The 19,542-nt window shown below is 37.5% G+C and overlaps 1 protein-coding gene across 3 annotated transcripts in view; it reads left to right on the top strand.

The window, feature by feature from the left end:
* Positions 1-19,542, top strand: part of LPXN (leupaxin) — a 41,927-nt gene that overhangs the window by 19,091 nt on the left and 3,294 nt on the right. For all 3 annotated transcript variants that reach the window (XM_037728009.1, XM_017498918.2, XM_017498919.2), the window contains 4 exons: positions 5,506-5,605; positions 9,184-9,351; positions 10,231-10,404; positions 10,508-10,589. In XM_037728009.1, the coding sequence (XP_037583937.1) occupies positions 5,506-5,605; positions 9,184-9,351; positions 10,231-10,404; positions 10,508-10,589 (524 nt within the window). The remainder of the gene's footprint in view (positions 1-5,505; positions 5,606-9,183; positions 9,352-10,230; positions 10,405-10,507; positions 10,590-19,542) is intronic.

The following is a 19,542-nucleotide window of genomic DNA, read 5'->3' on the forward strand; positions in this document are numbered from 1 at the left end:
TATTATCCCTCTTTTAAAATTTTGACTAATAGATAAATATTGGTATATCATTGCTTTAAATTGCAAATTTAAAGATTAATAAGGTCAAGGGTGTTTTTATATAGTAATAAACATTTTAGTTTCTTTTTCTGAAACCTGCTTTTTAAAAGAATCCTTAGCTCAGGTTTCTGTTTTTTAATTATTTATAGATTTCTTTAAAGACTTGAATATTATATTTTAAATATTTATATGTAAGTTTTGTGAGTTTAGCTGTGTCAATATATTTTTCATTTTTGATGTCACTTCAGAATTTTATGTCCATCTTAGGAAAGCCTTCATTACCCCCAATTGTAAAATATATTTTTCATTTTTCTATTATCTTATGTTTAAGAATATTTATATCTATCTTTAATGTGTCTCAAATTTATTCATGTATGTGGTGTGTTGGGGATCCATATTTATTTTGTCCAAAATAGGTTATTATTCATTGAGTCAAATAGTCTGTTTTGGATGATTTGAAATGCCACATTGATCATATATGAAGTTCTTATAGATGCAGGAGCCTGTTTCTGGGTTTTCTAATCTTCTCCTTTGACCTGTTTGTTTTTTCTTTTTCTTTTTCTCTTCCCTTTTCTTTTCCCTCCCTCCCTCCTTCCCTCCCTCCTTTCCTTCCTTCCCTCCCTTTCTTCCCTCCCTTCCCTTCCCTCCTTCCTTTCCCTTCCCTCCCTTCCTTCCCTTCCCTCCCTTCCCTCCCTTCCTCCCTTCTTCTCTCCCTCCCTCCTTCTCTCCCTTCCTCCCTCCCTCCCTTCCCTTTCCTTCTTCCTTCCTCTCCTCTCCCTTTCCCTCTCCCCTCTCCTGCCCTCCCCTCCCCACCCCCTTCCCCTCTTCTGCCCTCCCCACCCCACCCCCTTTCCCTCTCCCCTCCTCTCCCTCCTCTCCCCTCCCCTCCTGTCCTCTCCCTTCCCTTCTCCTCTTTTCTTTTCTTTTTTTTGACAAGGTCTCATTCTTTTTCTGTTGTCTAGGCTGGCATGCAATAGTGTGATCACAACCCACTGCAGCCTTGGCCTTTTGGGCCAAAGTGGTCCTCCTGCCCCAGCCTGCTGAGTAGCTGAGATGACAGGGATGTGCCACCACATCTGGCTGACTTTGTAATTTTTGTAGAGACAGGGTCTCCCTATGTTGCCCAGGCTGGTCTCAAACTCCTGGGCTCAAGCAGTCCTCCTGCCTCAGCTTCCTAAAGGAATCACAGGTGTGAACCATTGCACCCAGCCCTATCTATTTTTTTTTTTTTTACCAGCATCATACAAATTTAATTATTGTAACTCTATAAGACACATCTATCAAGACAAGTCTTCCCTCCTGTTTTTTTTTTTCTTTAAAACTTTTAATTTTTATAGAGACCAGGTCTCTTTCATGTTTCCCAGGATGTTCTCGAACTTCAGATCCCAGGTAATCTTCTCACCTGGACCTCCCAAAGTGCAGGGACCAAGGTGTGAGCCACCACACATACCCTCCTTTTTTTTTCAGAATTGTCTTGAGAGTTCTATCCCATAAATTTTAACATCACCTTATTAATTAGCTTGAATAATTCTATCAGAATTTTTATTTGAATTACATTTAATCTACAATTTAATTAGGGGAAACTGACGTTATAATATTTATCTTCATTTATGTAGACCTTTTCTAAAATATGTATTTTATTGTGCATCTTTGAGGAGTACAATATGATTTTATGGGATATGAATAGTTAGTAAAATGGTTACTATAGTGAGGTAAATTGACATATTTATTATCTTACATAGTTACACATTTTTGTTTGTTTCTGTGGTAAGAACAGGCAAAATTTACTAGTTTAGCAGGAATACTAAATCCAATGCAATTTTATTACCTATAGTTCTTACGGTGTACATTAGATCTCTAGGCTTATCTTACATATCTGCTGCTTCATATCCTCTAACCTACATGTCCCCATTTTCACCCCCTTTCCTGCCCCTCATCACCATTACCTCTACATATTTGATCTTTTTTTTAAAAAAAAGATTCCACCTATAAGTGAGATCATGGAATATTTTTCTTTATTATTTCACTTGTATAATGTCCTTCAGATTCATCAGTGCTATGACAAATAACAGGGTCTCCTTTTTTTTTAAGTCTGAATGATATTCTATTGTGTGTGTGTGTGTGTGTGTGCATATTTCACAATTTCTTTATTCTATGGATGTCCATCCACTGATGGACACTTAATTGTTTCTACCTCTTAGCTATAGTGAATAGTGCTGCAATGAACTTAAGAGTGAAGATCTTTACGAAGTGGTAATTTCATTTAATTTGTGTATGCCCAGAAGAAGGATTCCTGTGTCATGTGGTATTTCTATTTTCAATTCCTTTGGAAACCTCCATACTGTTTTCTGTAATGGCTGTAACAGTCTCCATTCCCACAAACAGTGTATAAGAGTTCTTTTTTGTCCATACCCTGGCCAACATTTGCCACCTTTTGACTTTTTGAGAATAGCCATCTGTTTGGGAGTGGTATCTCATAATAGTTTCATTTGCATTTCCCTGATGATTAATGGTGTTGAATACCTTTTCATATACCTTTTGACCAGTTTTATTTCTTCTTTGGATAAACATCTATTCAGGTCCTTTGCCTATTGTTTAATTGGATATGTGGATCTTCCTTTATGTCTGCCAATGGTTTTTTTTTATCATAGAATTCTCACATATTTCTTGTTAAGTGTATTCCTTGGTATTTTATTTTATTTTTAAAAAAAGTTTTTTTTTTTTTTTTTTGAGACAGTCTCATTCTGTCGCCAGGCGCCAGGCTGGAATGCAGTGGCGCGATCTCGGCTCACTGCAACCTCTGCCTCCCGGGATCAAGCATTTCTCCAGCCTCAGCCTCCCAAGTAGCTGGGACTATAGACGCGCGCCACCATGCTCAGCTAATTTTTATATTTTAGTAGAGACAGGGTTTCACTCTGTTGGCCAGGATGGTCTCGATCTGTTGACCTCATGATCCGCCCGCCTCTGCATACCAAAGTGCTGGGATTACAGGCATGAGCCACCACGTGAGCTACCGTACCCAGCCTCTTTGATATTTTATAACTTTTGTTAGAATTGTGAACAGTTTCTTTTTTTTTCATTGAATTTTCAAATTGCTTGTTGATGATCATAGGAAAGAGACTGTTTCATTTTATTTCTATATCTAATCGCCACCCTGATCTTTTTTATTCATTCCAGTGGTTGTTCAGTCATTTATCTTACATTTTCCTCAGAAATGATTATACTGTCTATTTTAAAAGAAAGAATGAGGGTACACTGCCTTTATTTCAAATATATAATTCTCTTATTTTACTTTAAAATGCATTTGACAATGTATTCTAGAATAACGTTAAAGTTTTTCAATGGTAGTAGGATCTATGTCCAACTTTCTCTTAATTAAAAATGTGCTTAATTTTTATAATTAATTATGAGGCTTGTTATAGATATCTTTTGGACACATTTTATCAGTTTATTGACTTTTTCTTGATATTCAACAACAGATGGTTGTTAAATTTGTCTTCTACTGTTTTTTCAGCACCTATCAATGTGTTTATAAAGCTTTTCTCCTATTTGTTAATGAATTATATTAATCTTTTTCCTAATTTTGAACTATTTTTGGATGACCAGTATAAACACAAACTAGCCATGATTTTTTTTATTTTTATGATTTAAAAAAAAAACACATTTCAGCTAATTTAACCTCTCTCCACATATGCCCATAGTTTTTTCTTTAATTTTAAAAAGTTTCTGAGCTATTTATAGGAAGAATTAGGTAATTTTCCATATTTTTCTATGTATTTGACAATTTTATACAATGATTCCCCAAAACTGTCAGTTTTTTTTTATTGTACTTTAGGTTCTGGGGTACATGTGCAGATCATGCAGGATTGTTGCATAGGTACACACGTGGCAATGTGGTTTGCTCCCTCCATCCTCCTGTTACCTACATCTGGCATTTCTCCCTATGTTATCCATTCCTGACCTCCCCACCCGCCGGCTGTCCTTCCCTTGGCCCCCCAAATGTGTGATGCTCCCCTCCCTGTGTCCATGTGTTCTCATTGTTCATCACCTGCCTATGAGTGAGAACATGTGGTGTTTGATGTACTGTTCTTGTGTCAGTTTGCTGAGAATTATCATTTCCAGATTCATCCATGTCCCTACAAAAGACACAAACTCATCATTTTTTATGGCTGCATAGTATTCCATGGTGTATATGTGCCACATTTTCCTTGTCCAGCCTATCGTCGATGGGCATTTGGGTTGGTTCCAGGTCTTTGCTATTGTAAACAGTGCTGCAGCGAACATACGTGTGCATGTGTCTTTATAATAGAATGATTTATAATCCTTTGGATATATACCCAGTAATGGGATTGCTGGGTCAAATGGAATTTCTATTTCTAGGTCCTTGAGGAAGCACAACACTGTTTTCTTCAATGGTTGAACTAGGTTTTGTTTTATTTCTTGTTTTCTGTTTCATTAATTTATGCTTTTATTCCTTCTGTTCAATTATTTTATATTTTTCTGAGACTCTTGACTTGGAAGTTTTGTTTATTTCTTATCTTTCTCATTTTTCAATATCACACTTGAGTCTTTTTATATATTTTCCTTTCAATAACATTTAGCTTTCAACTCCCAAAGGCATGTGTGTGTGTGTGCATGTGTGTTAGTGTGTGTGTGTGTGTGTGTGTGTGTTGTGTGTGTGTGTGTGTGTGTGTTTTGTTGCTATTTCTAACTGGTTTGATAATTCAGTTTAATTTTTTTATCCCATAAATTATTTAGAAGTACTTTGTTTTTTCTTAAGTGGATAGTTTTTATGATTAATTTATACTTCTATTTACTGCAATCTAAGAATATGGTCTATATGATGTACTTTAAAAATTTTATTGAGCTTTAGTTTATATCCTCATGGTTAATTTTACTAATGATTATGCAGATACTTGAATCTCTATTCTGTTTATCAGGTCCAAAGTTTTATTTATTTATAATTTACTTACAATTATATGAATATGAAACCATTATCGTATATATTATCTAAACTTTCTGTACCGGAGGTTGGCAAACTTGTTTTGTAAAGAGGCAGATAGTTAGTTTGTTAGGTTTTGTGGACTGTAAGGTCTTTGTAGCAACTACTCACTCTGAAGAAAAGCAGCTATAGACAGCAGGTAAATGAATGGACATGGCCAGATTTGACCCAAGGACCCCTGCTCTATATTCTAGTTTATTTTTAATTTTTGGCAATAACTGACAGGAAATATAATACTTTTTATAACTTAGATGACTAGGGAGAAATAGAGACAAAAGGCAGAGAGAGCTTGTTTAGATTTTTGGTCTAGTACATATTATTTTTAAAAAATACCTTCTATCTCTGATTTTAGCTTTACATCCAAGGGATTCATTATTAAAATTGCATTTTCAGTACTTTATATGTGGCTTAACATTTATTTGAGTTTGATTTGTTCATATGACTTTTTTGTTTTCCTTCTGTAGTGAACCCCGAGAGCCAAAGGTGTCACCACCACCTTCTAAAACCTCAGCAGCTGCTCAGTTGGATGAGCTCATGGCTCACCTGAGTGAGATGCAGGCCAAGGTGAGTGCAGTCCAGATAATAAACAGGGCCCATGGGGTCACCAGTTTATCTTTGTGAAACTCAGCTCTGCATTCTCCCACTTAGGAATTTTCCTAAGTAGTCATTGCTTTTTCTAGACTAAATGTAATTCTGCGAATTAACCCATCTTTGTACTATGTGTTATTTGGACATAAAAAAAATCATAATACAGACTTTGATCTCAAGGAACTAGAGTGTGCTTGACAAAATGAGGCATAAGTTTCTGTAACATTTGTAGAATAAAAGCCAGGTGGTTTGCAAAAATATGTGGAGCAAACATTAGGGATGTAGAGAGATTATGGAGATTTAATCAAGGAGGTGGAGTTGAAACTTGGATGGACTCTGAAGAACAGGCAGAGTTTGGACATAAAGAGATGGAAGGAAAGGTGGTTTTAGTTGCAATGACCCCTGAGGGCAGAGGTATCTTAAGGCTTGATGATGTGGAAGGACTGTCAAAGAGACCTGACAAAGCAGGACAGAGGAGACCAGTGAGCAAGCTGAGACACAGAAAGGAGATCAAAGTGTGGCTCTGACAGTAGGAAGGGTGAGAAGTCCCAAGCCCATCTTGAGATAAAATCTTTTGTTCAGAGTGGTGAGCTCACATGGTCTGACATGGAATAGAAATCTCAGATAAATGGGCTTAAAGATTTACTAAAGGTAATATAATCCAGAATCCTTAAGGCAGAGAGTCCAGCCATTTTAAATCTGGTTAGAGGCCGGGCGCAGTGGCTCAAGCCTGTAATCCCAGCACTTTGGGAGGCCGAGGTGGGTGGATCACGAGGTCAAGCGATCGAGACCATCCTGGTCAACACGGTGAAACCCTGTCTCTACTAAAAATACAAAAAATTAGCTGGGCATGGTGGTGTGTGCCTGTAATCCCAGCTACTCAGGAGGCTGAGGCAGGAGAATTGCCTGAACCCAGGAGGCGGAGGTTGCGGTGAGCCGAGATCGCGCCATTGCACTCCAGCCTGGGTAACAAGAGCGAAACTCTGTCCGCCCCCCCCCCCAAAAAAAAAAATCTGGTTAGAAGATTTGATATCTACTCATGAGGTGACTATGAAATAATTTCAAAGCAGTATATAAAAATTTGTATGATTGGAGAGGGCAGGGACCTTATCTTTATAGCTTATCTTGGGAATGCCAATGCCCAGCACAGGGCCTGATACATTGTGAGCAACACCTATTTACTAGAGAGATGAATAGATAAACATCACAAACAAGTTTTCCTTAATGACTAACCTCCTTTGATGATGATGATGGTAATCAATGTCTACAATAAAGCTGGGTATATTGGCTCATTGTGCTCTATATCTGAAAATACTAGAAAAAAATTACAGTACATTTAATTGTGTTGTATTTATAATTGATTTAGCATGTGTCTCCGGTGTCTTGGTTTATTTAAATTTTTAATTTATAATGCCATCTTTTTTTTTGTTTGGAGACAGAGTCTTGCTTGGTCACCCAGGCTGGAGCACAGCTGCGTGATCTCTGCTTACTGCAACCTCTGCCTCCTGGGTTCAAGTGATTATTGTGCCTCAGCCTCCTGAGTAGCTGGGATTATAGGCGTGTGCCACCACACCCAGCTAATTTTTGTATTTTTAGTAGAGACAGGGTTCCACCATGTTGCCCAGGCTGGTCTCAAACTTCTGAGCTCAGGTGTTCCATCCGCCTTGGCCTCCCAAAGTACTAGGATTACAGACATGAGCCACCCTGCCCAGCCCCATTTATCTTTTGAATAAGCTGTACATTCACATTGTACAAAAATCAAAAGTACAAAAAGCTTGCACTGAACTGTTTCCTTCTCAGCTCTACACCCTAGCCGTCCAGTTCTGTCCCACTAGAGATAAGCGGAATTTCCCGTCTCTTCTATATCTGTTCAGAAGTATTCTGAAATATGTAAGTGAAGAGATAGAGATGTAGATGTAGATATATTGTTGTATTTTTACTTATTTTTCATAATTAATGTCAGTCACCCTTTCAGACCTTTCAGACACTAACCTTCTGAACACTAAATTTTCGAACATTAACTAACATGTGTTAGAGGAGGAAGGAAACCTGTTAGATGATCAAAATGTCTTGAAGGAAAATGAGCATTTTGATTGGTGATAATGTGATATTATAACAGGCAGTAAAAGTAAGATAAGTAGAGGTTTTAAGGCAGACAGTAACAGATCACATTCAGGAGACTGAAGCCCAGCTGGCCGGGAACAATGGAGACCTTTTACAGAATAGTTTTAATAAAAGATGAGATTGGGAAAGACAAAAGCGAGGGCAGCGGATGGGAAGCTTTGAATGTCTGTCTGATGAGTGCAGACTTGATGTGGAGGCAACGGAGAGCCATTGTAGTTTTCCGATGAGCGAAGTTTTCAGTAGATAGATGGTAGCAGTAGCACAGCTGGAAAGGAGTAGAGAGAGCTGGAATCAGGACATGAAGTGACGAAGGGTGAGTTAGCCACATTTTTTTTTTTTTTTTTGGTAATTCGAGGATCTTTCTTTGAATGGTTTATAATAATTTTGGGCTTTTGCTTCAATAATTCCAATCCTTCAACAGGTCTTATCTGACCACTTCTCACCACCTTCTTCTATAACACTGATCTAAGTCCTTATCTGATCATCTCTCTGCATTCACTCTTGCGTGTCAACACTTAATTCTCCACTCAGCTACCACAGGGATCCTCCAGATTCCTTCACTCCTGTGCTTGAAATCCTGCAGTGGCACCATCACCTTGTAATAAAACCCAAGCATTTGCCATGAAGTCCCTATGGAATCTTTGCCTCTCTCTCTGTCACCTACTCCTGCTGTGTTCAATCTCACTCCCTCTGCTCTAGCCCCACTGATGTCTTTGACTTTTCTTCTAATGTGCCAAGTTGTTTTCCTCCTCAGGGCCTTCCCTCCCCCTAGAATGCATTTCCCATAAATGTCAATATTTCTGAGTCCCAAATATCTACTGAAATATTACTTCCTTAGAGGGGCCTTCTTTGATTACCACCTCCATCTAAATCAATTCTTCTCTCCATCTTGCTGTGTCACTTTGATCTCTCCAAATAACTTATCTCTATCTGACATTACAGCATATATTTATTTGTTTAATTATTTATTGTCTATCACCCACAGAATGCAATTTCAAGAGGCCAGACACTTGGTCTGTCTTATCCATTGCTTTAATCCAAGTACTTAGAGCAGTGATTGGCACAAACCCAGGTAGTCAACAAATATTGCAGAATAAATGAGTAAAAGAGGGATGTGACTAATTTTTGAACTGGGCTCATCCTAAGATTTTCAAAGGGTGTCATCTTTATGTACTAAATTTTCTGCATTAAGAAAAAATTTACAAATAGATTAGTCTGATTTCATTTGGCCTGAAGAGTTTAGAATGAAAGGGAGATGAAAATATTTTTATTGGTGTTAAAATTTTAGATTCTTCCAATGCCTTGGAGGAAAATTGGGGAAAGGCTAAGAGATCAGTCAGTAGAGGTGAATTTATAGAGTCATAAGAAGATGCTAGTGAGAATAAAGGTACATGAGGCTGATTCTGTTCTTGGTTTTTCCCTTGGGCCAGGTTGCAGCGAGAGCAGATGCTGGCAATAAACACTTACCAGACAAGCAGGATCACAGAGCCTCCCTGGACTCAATGCTTGGGGGTCTGGAGCAGGAACTGCAGGACCTTGGCATTGCCACAGTGCCCAAGGGCCATTGTGCATCCTGTCAGAAACCGATTGCTGGGAAGGTGAGATGGGCTGAAATTTTGGTCCTACAGCCCTCTGTGTCTCACTCTGTCTCATCAAGAGTTGCTCTTTCTCCTTATATTTTAAGATATTTTAGTTATCATTAATAATTACTAACCACTTACAGTGCTCTGGCCACTGAGCTAAGTGCTTTACAAGTATTTCCTCATTGAATGGTCACATCAGCCCTTCAAGAAGAATGATTGTTCCCTTTGTAAAGATACGGAAACTGAGGGCTCAGAGATGTTAATGGACGTATCCAAGGCCTAGTAAGAGGTAGAGGTAAGATCTGAAACCAGGAGACTCTCTGGTCTCAGATGACCTTTCTCACTGCTCCTGTTGTTCAAACATTCCCAGTCTAAATTGATTGATTACAATTTCCAGCCGAACTCAGCTCCAAGTCACAGCTGCAAACTCCTGTTCTGCATCATCCTTCACCAAAGCTATGATAAAAGGCTTTGAGACCTAACTGCATGGGGCATGGAATAAAGTGTTCAAACTAGAGGAATAAAAACTGTCATTTGGCCTTTTCCTCTTCCAGGAGTGCCTTTCATGCCACGACTACAGTTATGGCTTATTTTTCATCAATGTGCTCTAAGTTGTTTCTGCCACCCTCTGTGGTAGTGGAGTGGTGGTGAATGTTTACAGGCTTTCATCACAGTAATCAGTCAGGAAAGTGGGCATCCTTTTACGACCACTCTATAAAGCACAGGCAACAGATTGCCTCGGTGGAACCTAGGTCTAGGCTTCAGTGTTGTGTAACTCCAGAGGGTGTTGTCTCTAAGGGATACAGTATGAAGAGTGTCCCCTAGAGTTGTGCAACTTACAGGCCATAGAGCACTCATCCGGGCTCCTGTGTCAGGCTTCATTTCACTCCACAGGTGATCCATGCTCTAGGGCAATCATGGCATCCTGAGCATTTTGTCTGTACTCATTGCAAAGAAGAGATTGGCTCCAGTCCCTTCTTTGAGCGGAGTGGCTTGGCCTACTGCCCCAACGACTACCATCACCTTTTTTCTCCACGCTGTGCTTACTGCGCTGCTCCCATCCTGGATGTAAGTGAATCCCCACCTCCTTCAGCTTTTAATCACTTGTTTAGAACCAGGGTCATGTTTTACAACTCCGCATCATTGTAATATCTGTGTGTTCCTTTTCCAGAAAGTGCTGACAGCAATGAACCAGACCTGGCACCCAGAGCACTTTTTCTGCTCCCACTGTGGGGAGGTGTTTGGTGCAGAAGGTATGACCCTACGTGGGAGGCTGCCTCCCACACCACAGTGGGAGTTATAAGACCAGCAACACTTTTCCTGGTAGTCATGGGAGTCCTAGTTCCTATCACTACTATCGAAGTACCCATTTCAGTACTAGATGCCATCCCTCCCTGCCTTCTCCAACATTTATAAATGAATGTTGGAGAAAGGCAGGGAGTCCCTTTCTCTTGGGGATAAAGCCCCTTTCTCATCCCCAAATACAGTTTTCCTTTCCAAATTCTTTGAACTGTTTATTCTGTTATTTACTTAAGTGTTTTAAATAATAACTTATACTGTTATAATTATTTTATTTTTTCAGTTTTAACCATTATATATTGACTGTCTAGCAGGGAAGATGAAATTTGGAATTGTTATTATTACCCCACTCACTCCCAAAAAACTTTCCCTTTCCTGTTTTTTCAATGCATAATTATGTCATAATTACAGGTTAGATCAGTATTCAGTGTGTATATGTTGACAATCATAGGCTACCACTCACAAGTAAGCCATGTAGCAAACTGACTACAGTAGAGTCTGGATTTTGGAGTCAGACTCCCTGGTTCAAATCTGGGTTGTGGTATTTATTTACTATACGATGTTATTCGAGTCATTTAACATCTCTGTACCTCACTTTCCTCATCAGTAAAATATGCCTAATGAGATTGCCTACCTTATAGAGTTGTTATGCGGATTTAGAGACAATACAAGGATAGTATTTAGAACAGTGCCAAGCACATGGAGGTACAGTAATGTTAATATTATTATCACAGTGTCCTTTCTGTATACATTTATGTTTTCCTAAAGTTAACATTTGAATCCTTTTAAAATTAGCTTGGTTTTCTTTGTATTTATCACTAAGTAACAGAACTGCAAAATTATTTTCAAGATGTCCAACTACATCTGGCAATAAGTCAGTTTCTTTTCTCTTCTTTCTTTCTTTCTTTTTTTTTTTTTTTGCTGGAGATATCCCTCCAGGTGACTTTCCTCCTCCTGATTCAACATGAAATGATTTCTTCCTCTTGAGTAGCAGTCATTCTGGTTCATTAACTTAGGATTATATTTAGAAATTACTCTTGGGAATTTTTTTTATTACCTTCTTCTTTGGATCCTCTCTTTCCTGGATGCCATGTCTTCGTTTTATATGTGTTACCACCTTTATTTTGGCTGGTCACATCCTGTAGTAGCTTTCTGACAATGAATTTTTGAGAATTTGACTATCTGAAAATATTTTTATTCTGTCATTGCCCTTAAGTTGCCTGGACATATAATTCTAAGTGAAAACGCTCTTCCATCATAATTCCGAAGACGTTGCTTCACTGTCTTTTAGCTTCCATGGTTGGCACGTTTTTATTAAGAATTTTTTACCTTGATCTTTTCTATATGGCCCATTCTTTCCCCTTTGTACGTTTTTTTCATGTGTTTTCTGAATCATCTTTTTTTACTTTTTATTTTTATGTTTATTTTGAACAAATACGGAATCTGAAAGCTGCTTTACTTTGTCTTTTCCTGTCCTTTTATAATAAACTCAGTGTGGAAGGTTTTCTCCTTTCTCATAAATAAAAACTTGGCCAGTCTTCTGTCTTTTCTAATTACTCTTAAAAAACAGTTCTAAATGTAAAATCAATTTAAGAAACAAAACACAAAAACTAAGCCCTTAGGTAATTCAGTCTGTGTAATAGTTAAGGCTTCTAACTCTTTAAAAGCGACAGCCACTCCTTCTCCCTTTTAGGGCCTTCAAGCTGCAGGAGGCGAGGATAGGGGTATGGCCTTTCATCTCTGCTGACCCACACTTGGCATCCACCACCTTCACTCTTATTGCCTGCCTGCTCTAGGGTTGAAACACTAGAGAGGTTGGAAATGAGAATGGAAGGCAGGATGGTCTAACTTGTCTAAGATTGTTGTTAAATTGGCTTTATGATCTCCAGGCCCAGCCAACGTTTAACTCTGACTTTTTTCCCTGAATTCTTTTGTGGATTAAGACAGGTCCAACAGTGAACTCTTGATTGCCCTTTACATGTCTTGACTGGCTTTTCTCTCCTTATCATGCTTCATTGAGGATGTTTTGTAAATATTCTTTTTTCAAGGGGCTTTCATTGTTCCCTCCTAGTGACCCCTTAGAAATTATTAACATGCTTCCAGATCATCTCTTCCTCTCATATTTTCATAGAAGGACCATGGGTAACTTGCTTTTTTCTCTGACAGTCAGTGGAATTACAATTAATTTTTAGCTGCATCTTTCTATTCAGCTGCCATAGGCTCTTTCAGCTGGACTTACCTATGGACCTTTTCCAGGGGTGACTCTGATACCATCAACTGCATCTCACTAATGCCAAGGCACACATATCCAGCTCTCTGGGTGGTTCCACTGAAGTCCCTCTTTTGACCTGAGATTATCCAGAACTATACCACATCTTTCTTGGTGGTGGTGGGGCACTCATAGCACAGTTTTCTTCAAAGGAACCCCTCTCTCAGTTTTTCTTTTTCCTTACCTGTTTTATATCCTGAGCAAGAGTGAGGAATTTCAGAATTGTACAAATAGTCTTTGGCTACCTGTTTGGAGGGATGTTTTGCAGTTCAATTTGGAATTTGATATATATTACATCTTGGTGCCTTATGGTTATTTACACTGGTCTTTGCAAATGCTGCTGATTCATGGTTGTCTGTTACTATTTAATAATGAGACACTAAAATGCTAATTTTAGCATTTTATGGACAGAAATTATTGAGTGGTGTATTTGACTATATGGTACTCAGGTAAGATGCTCTGGCCATTTTGTTGAGTGACCCCTGACTATGATAATCTTATATCTTTTCTGTTGAGTCAATTATACTAAAGAGATGTTATCTTTGCCAACATTCAGAGATTGAAAAAGAGGGTGGAGGAATGGGCTTTTCACCATTCAGCATGTCAGCTTTTACTTAATTCCCATTTTTCAGTAGAGAACTTGACTCCTTTCCTCATGGTGCTCAGTATCTCTGATCATTGAGACTCTTGTTCAATATTTACAGAAATAATCACTGTATCTTATGGTAAGATAGGGCATTTGACCTTCTAATGACTCTTTAGACTTTCAACCAGTCCTGTTTCTAGCCTTGAAGAATACCTCATGATTTCAGTTCCTGAGCCCCTCTGATGTTATGGCATTCAAGATGGCTTGATTTTTATTGGCATCTCCCATCTGTAGAGACATAAGTTTGGTTTTCTTATTTATGTTAAGCCAGTTGCCACTCTTATAATCTACTTTAAATTCTTGAAAATTTAGTTAATATCTCATCTGGTGGCATATCCTTTACTTTTTTCTCTTTCCTTATAGCTCTTTATAATTTACATAATTCCTTAACTGTCATGTTAATGATGTTTCAGGAGGGAGTAAAGAAAATTCCATGGGTTCAGGCCCTTTACTAATATGGAGACTTTCCTAAATATCAGATATACTATTATGTATATTGTTAAAAATAATTTATTTAGTACCACCTCAGTCTTGTGAAAGCAAGTTTATTCCACATTTTACCTAGTTATGGATGAAAATAGTGAGTCTTAGGTAGACAACGTGATTTTCTTAAAGTCATACAGTGAGAAAGTTGAAGAGGCGGGATTTCAATTTGGGTATCCTTTCTGCCCAAGTTTCAGCCAAAAGGCAGTTGTGATGTTTTATAAAGAACATGGTACTTGTTTTTTATAAAACATCACAACTGCCTTTTGCCTGAAACTCAGTTCCTCTTCTGCTGTTGGATATGTTTACTTTCACGGTACCAATACGATATGCTTTATTTGGCAATAGACACAGATACAGTGGCACTGACAGAATCCACTAGCAAAGTGCTTTGTAGTAATTTGCTTGTTCACTGGAGCTTGCTCAATGCTTTTTCACAAATCATTAGGTATTTCATTTCTAGATGGTATTTTACCTAAGCAGCATTTTTCATTGAGACTTAATCCAAATCATATTAAAATGTGTCACAGTAAATTTATATTGTACTGGTCTGAGAATTAGTTGAGTAGCACAGTCAGCAAGTGAATACTGCCCATGGATTAATTTGATGGAGAAGTCCCCTGAAAGCAAAACAACAGGACACAGGCATATTTAAAGTGGAGACATAAGTTAGATACACACACACACAAATACCGAATCCATTGGATGACCAGAAAGCACCATGAAGGTAACTAGTTCTCATATTCTTGACTCAGGCACCTTCTAAGCAGACAGGGCAGATGTGTTCATTTAAGACTTTATAGAAACAGGAAACAACACTTAAGACATATTTATACATAGAGTCACATGACCAGAAGTGACATTTATGAATCAGAAGCTCCACTTGGGTTTTATTTTCCTTTATATGCCTGGCTTTCTGTAAACAGGTCTCCTGCCATATGGTCAGTCCATTAATTAGGTGACATCCTGCCTTACTCCAAGTTGCATAGTCACAAAGAGTTTCTATAATGACAGTTTAACCTCTGAGCCTCCTGGGAAATTAAATTCATCTGCATTTATTCATCAGCTCAGAAAATCCCTCTTTATGGCTCAAGTCACTGGGGCTTAGCATCCTCCTGCAGGGATGAGCCCTTCAATGTCTACGTGTGTTTCTTTTTAATTGTTCATTATCCAGCTCATCCAGGCGCTCTCTAATTTCCCTTGTGGCTAAGAGCCTCACCAGAGTACAAACACTCTCCCTCTGTCTGTGGCACTTTTAATTGTCAGTATTTCTCATTCTTCCTCTAGAGGTAATTGGCCCCAAAGAAATCCTCCAAGAAAGCAAGAGCTGAAACTTTCTTAATTTATTAGATTAGGAAATGCAGGGTTATCACAGCAAGTTTGGCTGATTGCTTTTGATTCCTCTCCTGAGAGTCACCCAAGTTAAAACAGAGGCTGTTACTTCGCTGCTATTCCACTCTCGAGACCAGCTGTCCTGCAGATGCCTGGATGAGGGTCATTTCTAGGATAGTTGGCATGTCTTAAAGTTTTCTCAAGTAATACTCACCTATAGGAAAGCTCAGTTTTGTGTCATTTACTTTACGCAACATCAGCATCACATGGGAACTTGTTAGAAATGCAAAATCTTGGGCCCCATCCTATGCCTGTTGAATAAAAAAAACTCGGGGCGGAAGACCCATTTTGTCAAGTTCCCAGATGAATAATGCACACTAAAGTTTGAGAAACACTATTATGCTACACAAAATTGAGACAGGTGGTTGCAGGTATTTGTTTTTCTTAAACAGTAGGACTTAATGATATTCAGTTTCCCTTGAACAGATTCTAGGCATCCTTTGACAGAGTAAATAAGAAGTAAAGTGAACTCTTCTGTGTCTCAGGGGTTTAGAGGAAGAACACAGGACAGCATATAAAATTACTAGTTTAGATTCAGATATGTAGGCCTCAGAATTCTGATAAATTGTCTGCTTTTTAAAGAAAGCAAAGTTGAACAAAATAAGACGTGAAAAAATAACAAGGTAATGGAAAAACTGCAGCTACATGGTTTGGTTCCCAACACTTAGCTGCTTCTATTGCCGTTTTGTGATCTGGCTACTATTATCAAAGCTATTTCTAGAAATAGTGTTTTCTAGGTAGTCCACTTTACACCACACTGTGCATTCTTTGCTTACATTCTGTCTTAGTGGGTAAGAGGTAGAACTGTCATATTTGCAAACACTATTGGGCTATGACATTTGTGCTCTGCTGATACTGTCAGTTCTCACAGAGAGGTCAAAGTCAGGATGCATTTAAGTTAGGAGTATTACATTGAAGTTAGGTTTTGAAGTTAAACCTAGATTTGAATCTCAGCTCCTCTACGGACTGCTCGGGTATAAATTCTCTAAGTTGTCTTTTCTCATTTGTTAAAGTAGGCTAAAGTCTACCTCAGAAGGTTGCTCTGAAAAATCTCATTTTAATTTAGTACTATAGGTAGAGCCTTCAGTGGAACCAGTACAATGCAGGTGCTCCATAAATGGGATTGCCCGTAATATCGTCTTCATTTTAGGTGCCTCTCTAGGTAAATACCAAGCAGGATTTCTTATATAAAAGTTAATGTATTTATACATATTCTAGTCACTACTGAAGTGAGACTCTAAACTACAATATACTTGTGGAGCAGATGATCTCAGTTTTGCTATTGTTATATTGTTCTTATGTCTGCCCATAAGAATAAATATTTGTTGAGCAACTACTATATATGTGTCAGGTATTGTTCTAAGTACTAGTGATATATAGTGACAAAAAGGAAAGTTCTTGCTGTCATGATTAATGTATTCTGGTGGAGAAGACAAACAGTAATCAAACTAGCCAACGAACTACTTCTTACTCTGCGTGGTGAGAGAGAGAGAGTGTGTGTGTGATTAGGTACCATTTGAGACACAGTGTTGAGTCACTTGTTCTTTTAAGCAGACCCCTGAGGTAAGCAAAGGACTAAGCCATTTAGGTATCTCAGGAAAAGGAGTTTCAAAACAGAGCAAATATATCACTTGAATAAGTGCTTAAGGATTAGTTAAATGTTTTTTGTAAGTGTAAAGACAATAAAAAGATCTTGCAGAAACTTTTGTTTTTAACTTAGTACGCTGTTAATCTAAAGCAATACAAAATTTTTTTCTACCTATGTTTATCCACATTTATTCATATATGCACATACATAAGTTATTGTGTGCCTAAAATTCTTTTTGATACTTAAGCATTTCTCCATGTTGTTTCATTATAATTTCATAATAGTTTTATAATAATTTTAATAATGTTAATTATTTCATTAGGGATTTATGTAAATAAACAAAAAATCAAATCTTATATGACTAAAGATTTTCACTGAAGCATTATTATAGTTCCAAATATTGGAAGCAACTTAATGTGTTAACAATAGTATCATATTTAGATTACTTCTGGTGTTTAGTAGTGCTACAATGAATATCATTAAACATAATGTTTCCTTCTTTTGAATTGTTTAATTCCCAAGACTTAGATGTCTACATCTTTTTTTAAAAAAGCCTTGATATACATTATCAAGTGACTCTCCCAAAGGATAGTAACAGTTAATATTATTACCAGGAATATATGACTATGTGGATCATTCCATGTATTTTCTAGCATTGAATATATTTATTTAACACTGTTTTTACTGCTTAGCTAAAATTAGAAATTCAACTACTAATTAGCAAAAATTAGAACTCCATCATTTTCTTTTGAGTTTCCTGACTTATATGTTCAACATATTATTATTAAAAGTATTTATTTTGGGGCTATTTTTTGATTTGTGAGGTACACTTGTTTTAAAAGGTTTTGAAAAACAATCACCATGAGTTTCTCATCCTCAATGTAGCTCCACTATCTGGACATGGGACCAGTAAGACTCAAGCCAAGAATTTTCTAATAAGTGTTTAACAGTGAAAATTTCATGTATTAAAGAGAAAGTCCTTATACCTTAACAAAATGCTTTTAAAGTGTTTTTATTACAGTACATTCTAAACACAAAAGTGCTTTCTTACTAGCTTCAATAAGTATAAGTGTTTTGCCAAGCAGATTCTTCTATTAACCTTCACCCATCCATCCACATATTTTCTTGCTGGAATATTAAGAAGCAAGTTTAGAAGTCATGTAATCTCATCATTAAATGCTTCAGCATGCATCACTTTTAGCCGAGAAGGTCTTTTTAAAAACTACCTTTATGCTTAACAAAATTAACAATTCCTTATCATTTGCAACTCCTATTCGAATTTCTAAGAAAATGTCACAGACTCGCTTTGCTTGAATCAGGATCTCAGCAAGGTCTATGCATTGCATTTGGCTGTTTTGTCTCTCAAATTTTAAAAATTCTATTATCAGTCCTCTCTTTGCTGCTTTTTTATACCGTTGATTTGTTATGAAGCCAGAACGTATATCCCATAAAATGTCCCATATTCTTGATTTGACTGGCTGCTTCCTCATGACACTATTTAACTTTCTTGCTCTACTCCTGCCCCATCTCCCATATTTTCCTTAAACTATTCATTTAGACCTAGAGATTACTAGGTTTAGGTTCACTTTTGGGGGATTTGGATGGCAAGAATAGGTTTTAGGTGATGGGTGCAGTGTACTTTTTGTGGCATCACATCAAGAGGTATATAATGACTGGTTGACCACTTTTATTGCTACTAAGATTGACCACTAGATTTAAGCAGTGTCATCCTGATCCCTCTATTTTAAAGTTTCTCATTGGTGACTATTGCCTAAATCCAATGGACTAGGTGGTAAAATGCTGAATTTTCTGTTATTCCGTCTATATTTATTATCTGGGTTCTACAATAACTTTCTATCATCAATTATTGGGTTATCTTGAAATATATCTCATACACGGGCTTTCTCCTGTATATCTCCTGTGTGAGCTTTCCTTATACAGGAAAGGTGAGATAAGTGTTTGACACTGTCTGTTAATAAGAGTAATTGTAAGAGTAATTATAAGGGTAATGAATGGGTTCGTTAACAACACCCAATGGAGACTAATAAGTTTTTATTTAAAAAAATCATTGTGAACTTATGGAGTTATATATATGCTTGATATAATTTGATCTATCGCAGTAGTATTTTTTTAATACTCGAATTATTTTATCTGAGGTTAGAGGTAGCCCCTTCAATTCGATTACTGTGTCTTTCTGACATGATCCCAGTAATCTTTCTACTTCCTTGGCACAGCAAGATATATCAGGCCTGTCTTCTCAACACTGCCACATACTTGGAATCATCCATTTCTCCAAAAAGATTGCTTCAGTGAGAGTATTTAAAAATTAAGAGTGTTCATTATTTCTAGGATGTCATTGCTTCTAGGTTTTTCAGTGGACGGAACTTCAGATCTACTTTTTAAGGTTTTTAAATTTATAGAGACAGGGTCTCATGCTGTTGCCCAGGCTGGAGTGCAGAGGTGCTGTCATAGCTTGCTACACAGCCTTGAACTCCTGGACTCAAGCAATTCTTCCAAGTCAGCCATCCA

The sequence above is a fragment of the Cebus imitator genome, unplaced genomic scaffold (assembly GCF_001604975.1).
Source record: "Cebus imitator isolate Cc_AM_T3 unplaced genomic scaffold, Cebus_imitator-1.0 Scaffold253, whole genome shotgun sequence".
Lineage (NCBI taxonomy): Eukaryota > Metazoa > Chordata > Mammalia > Primates > Cebidae > Cebus > Cebus imitator.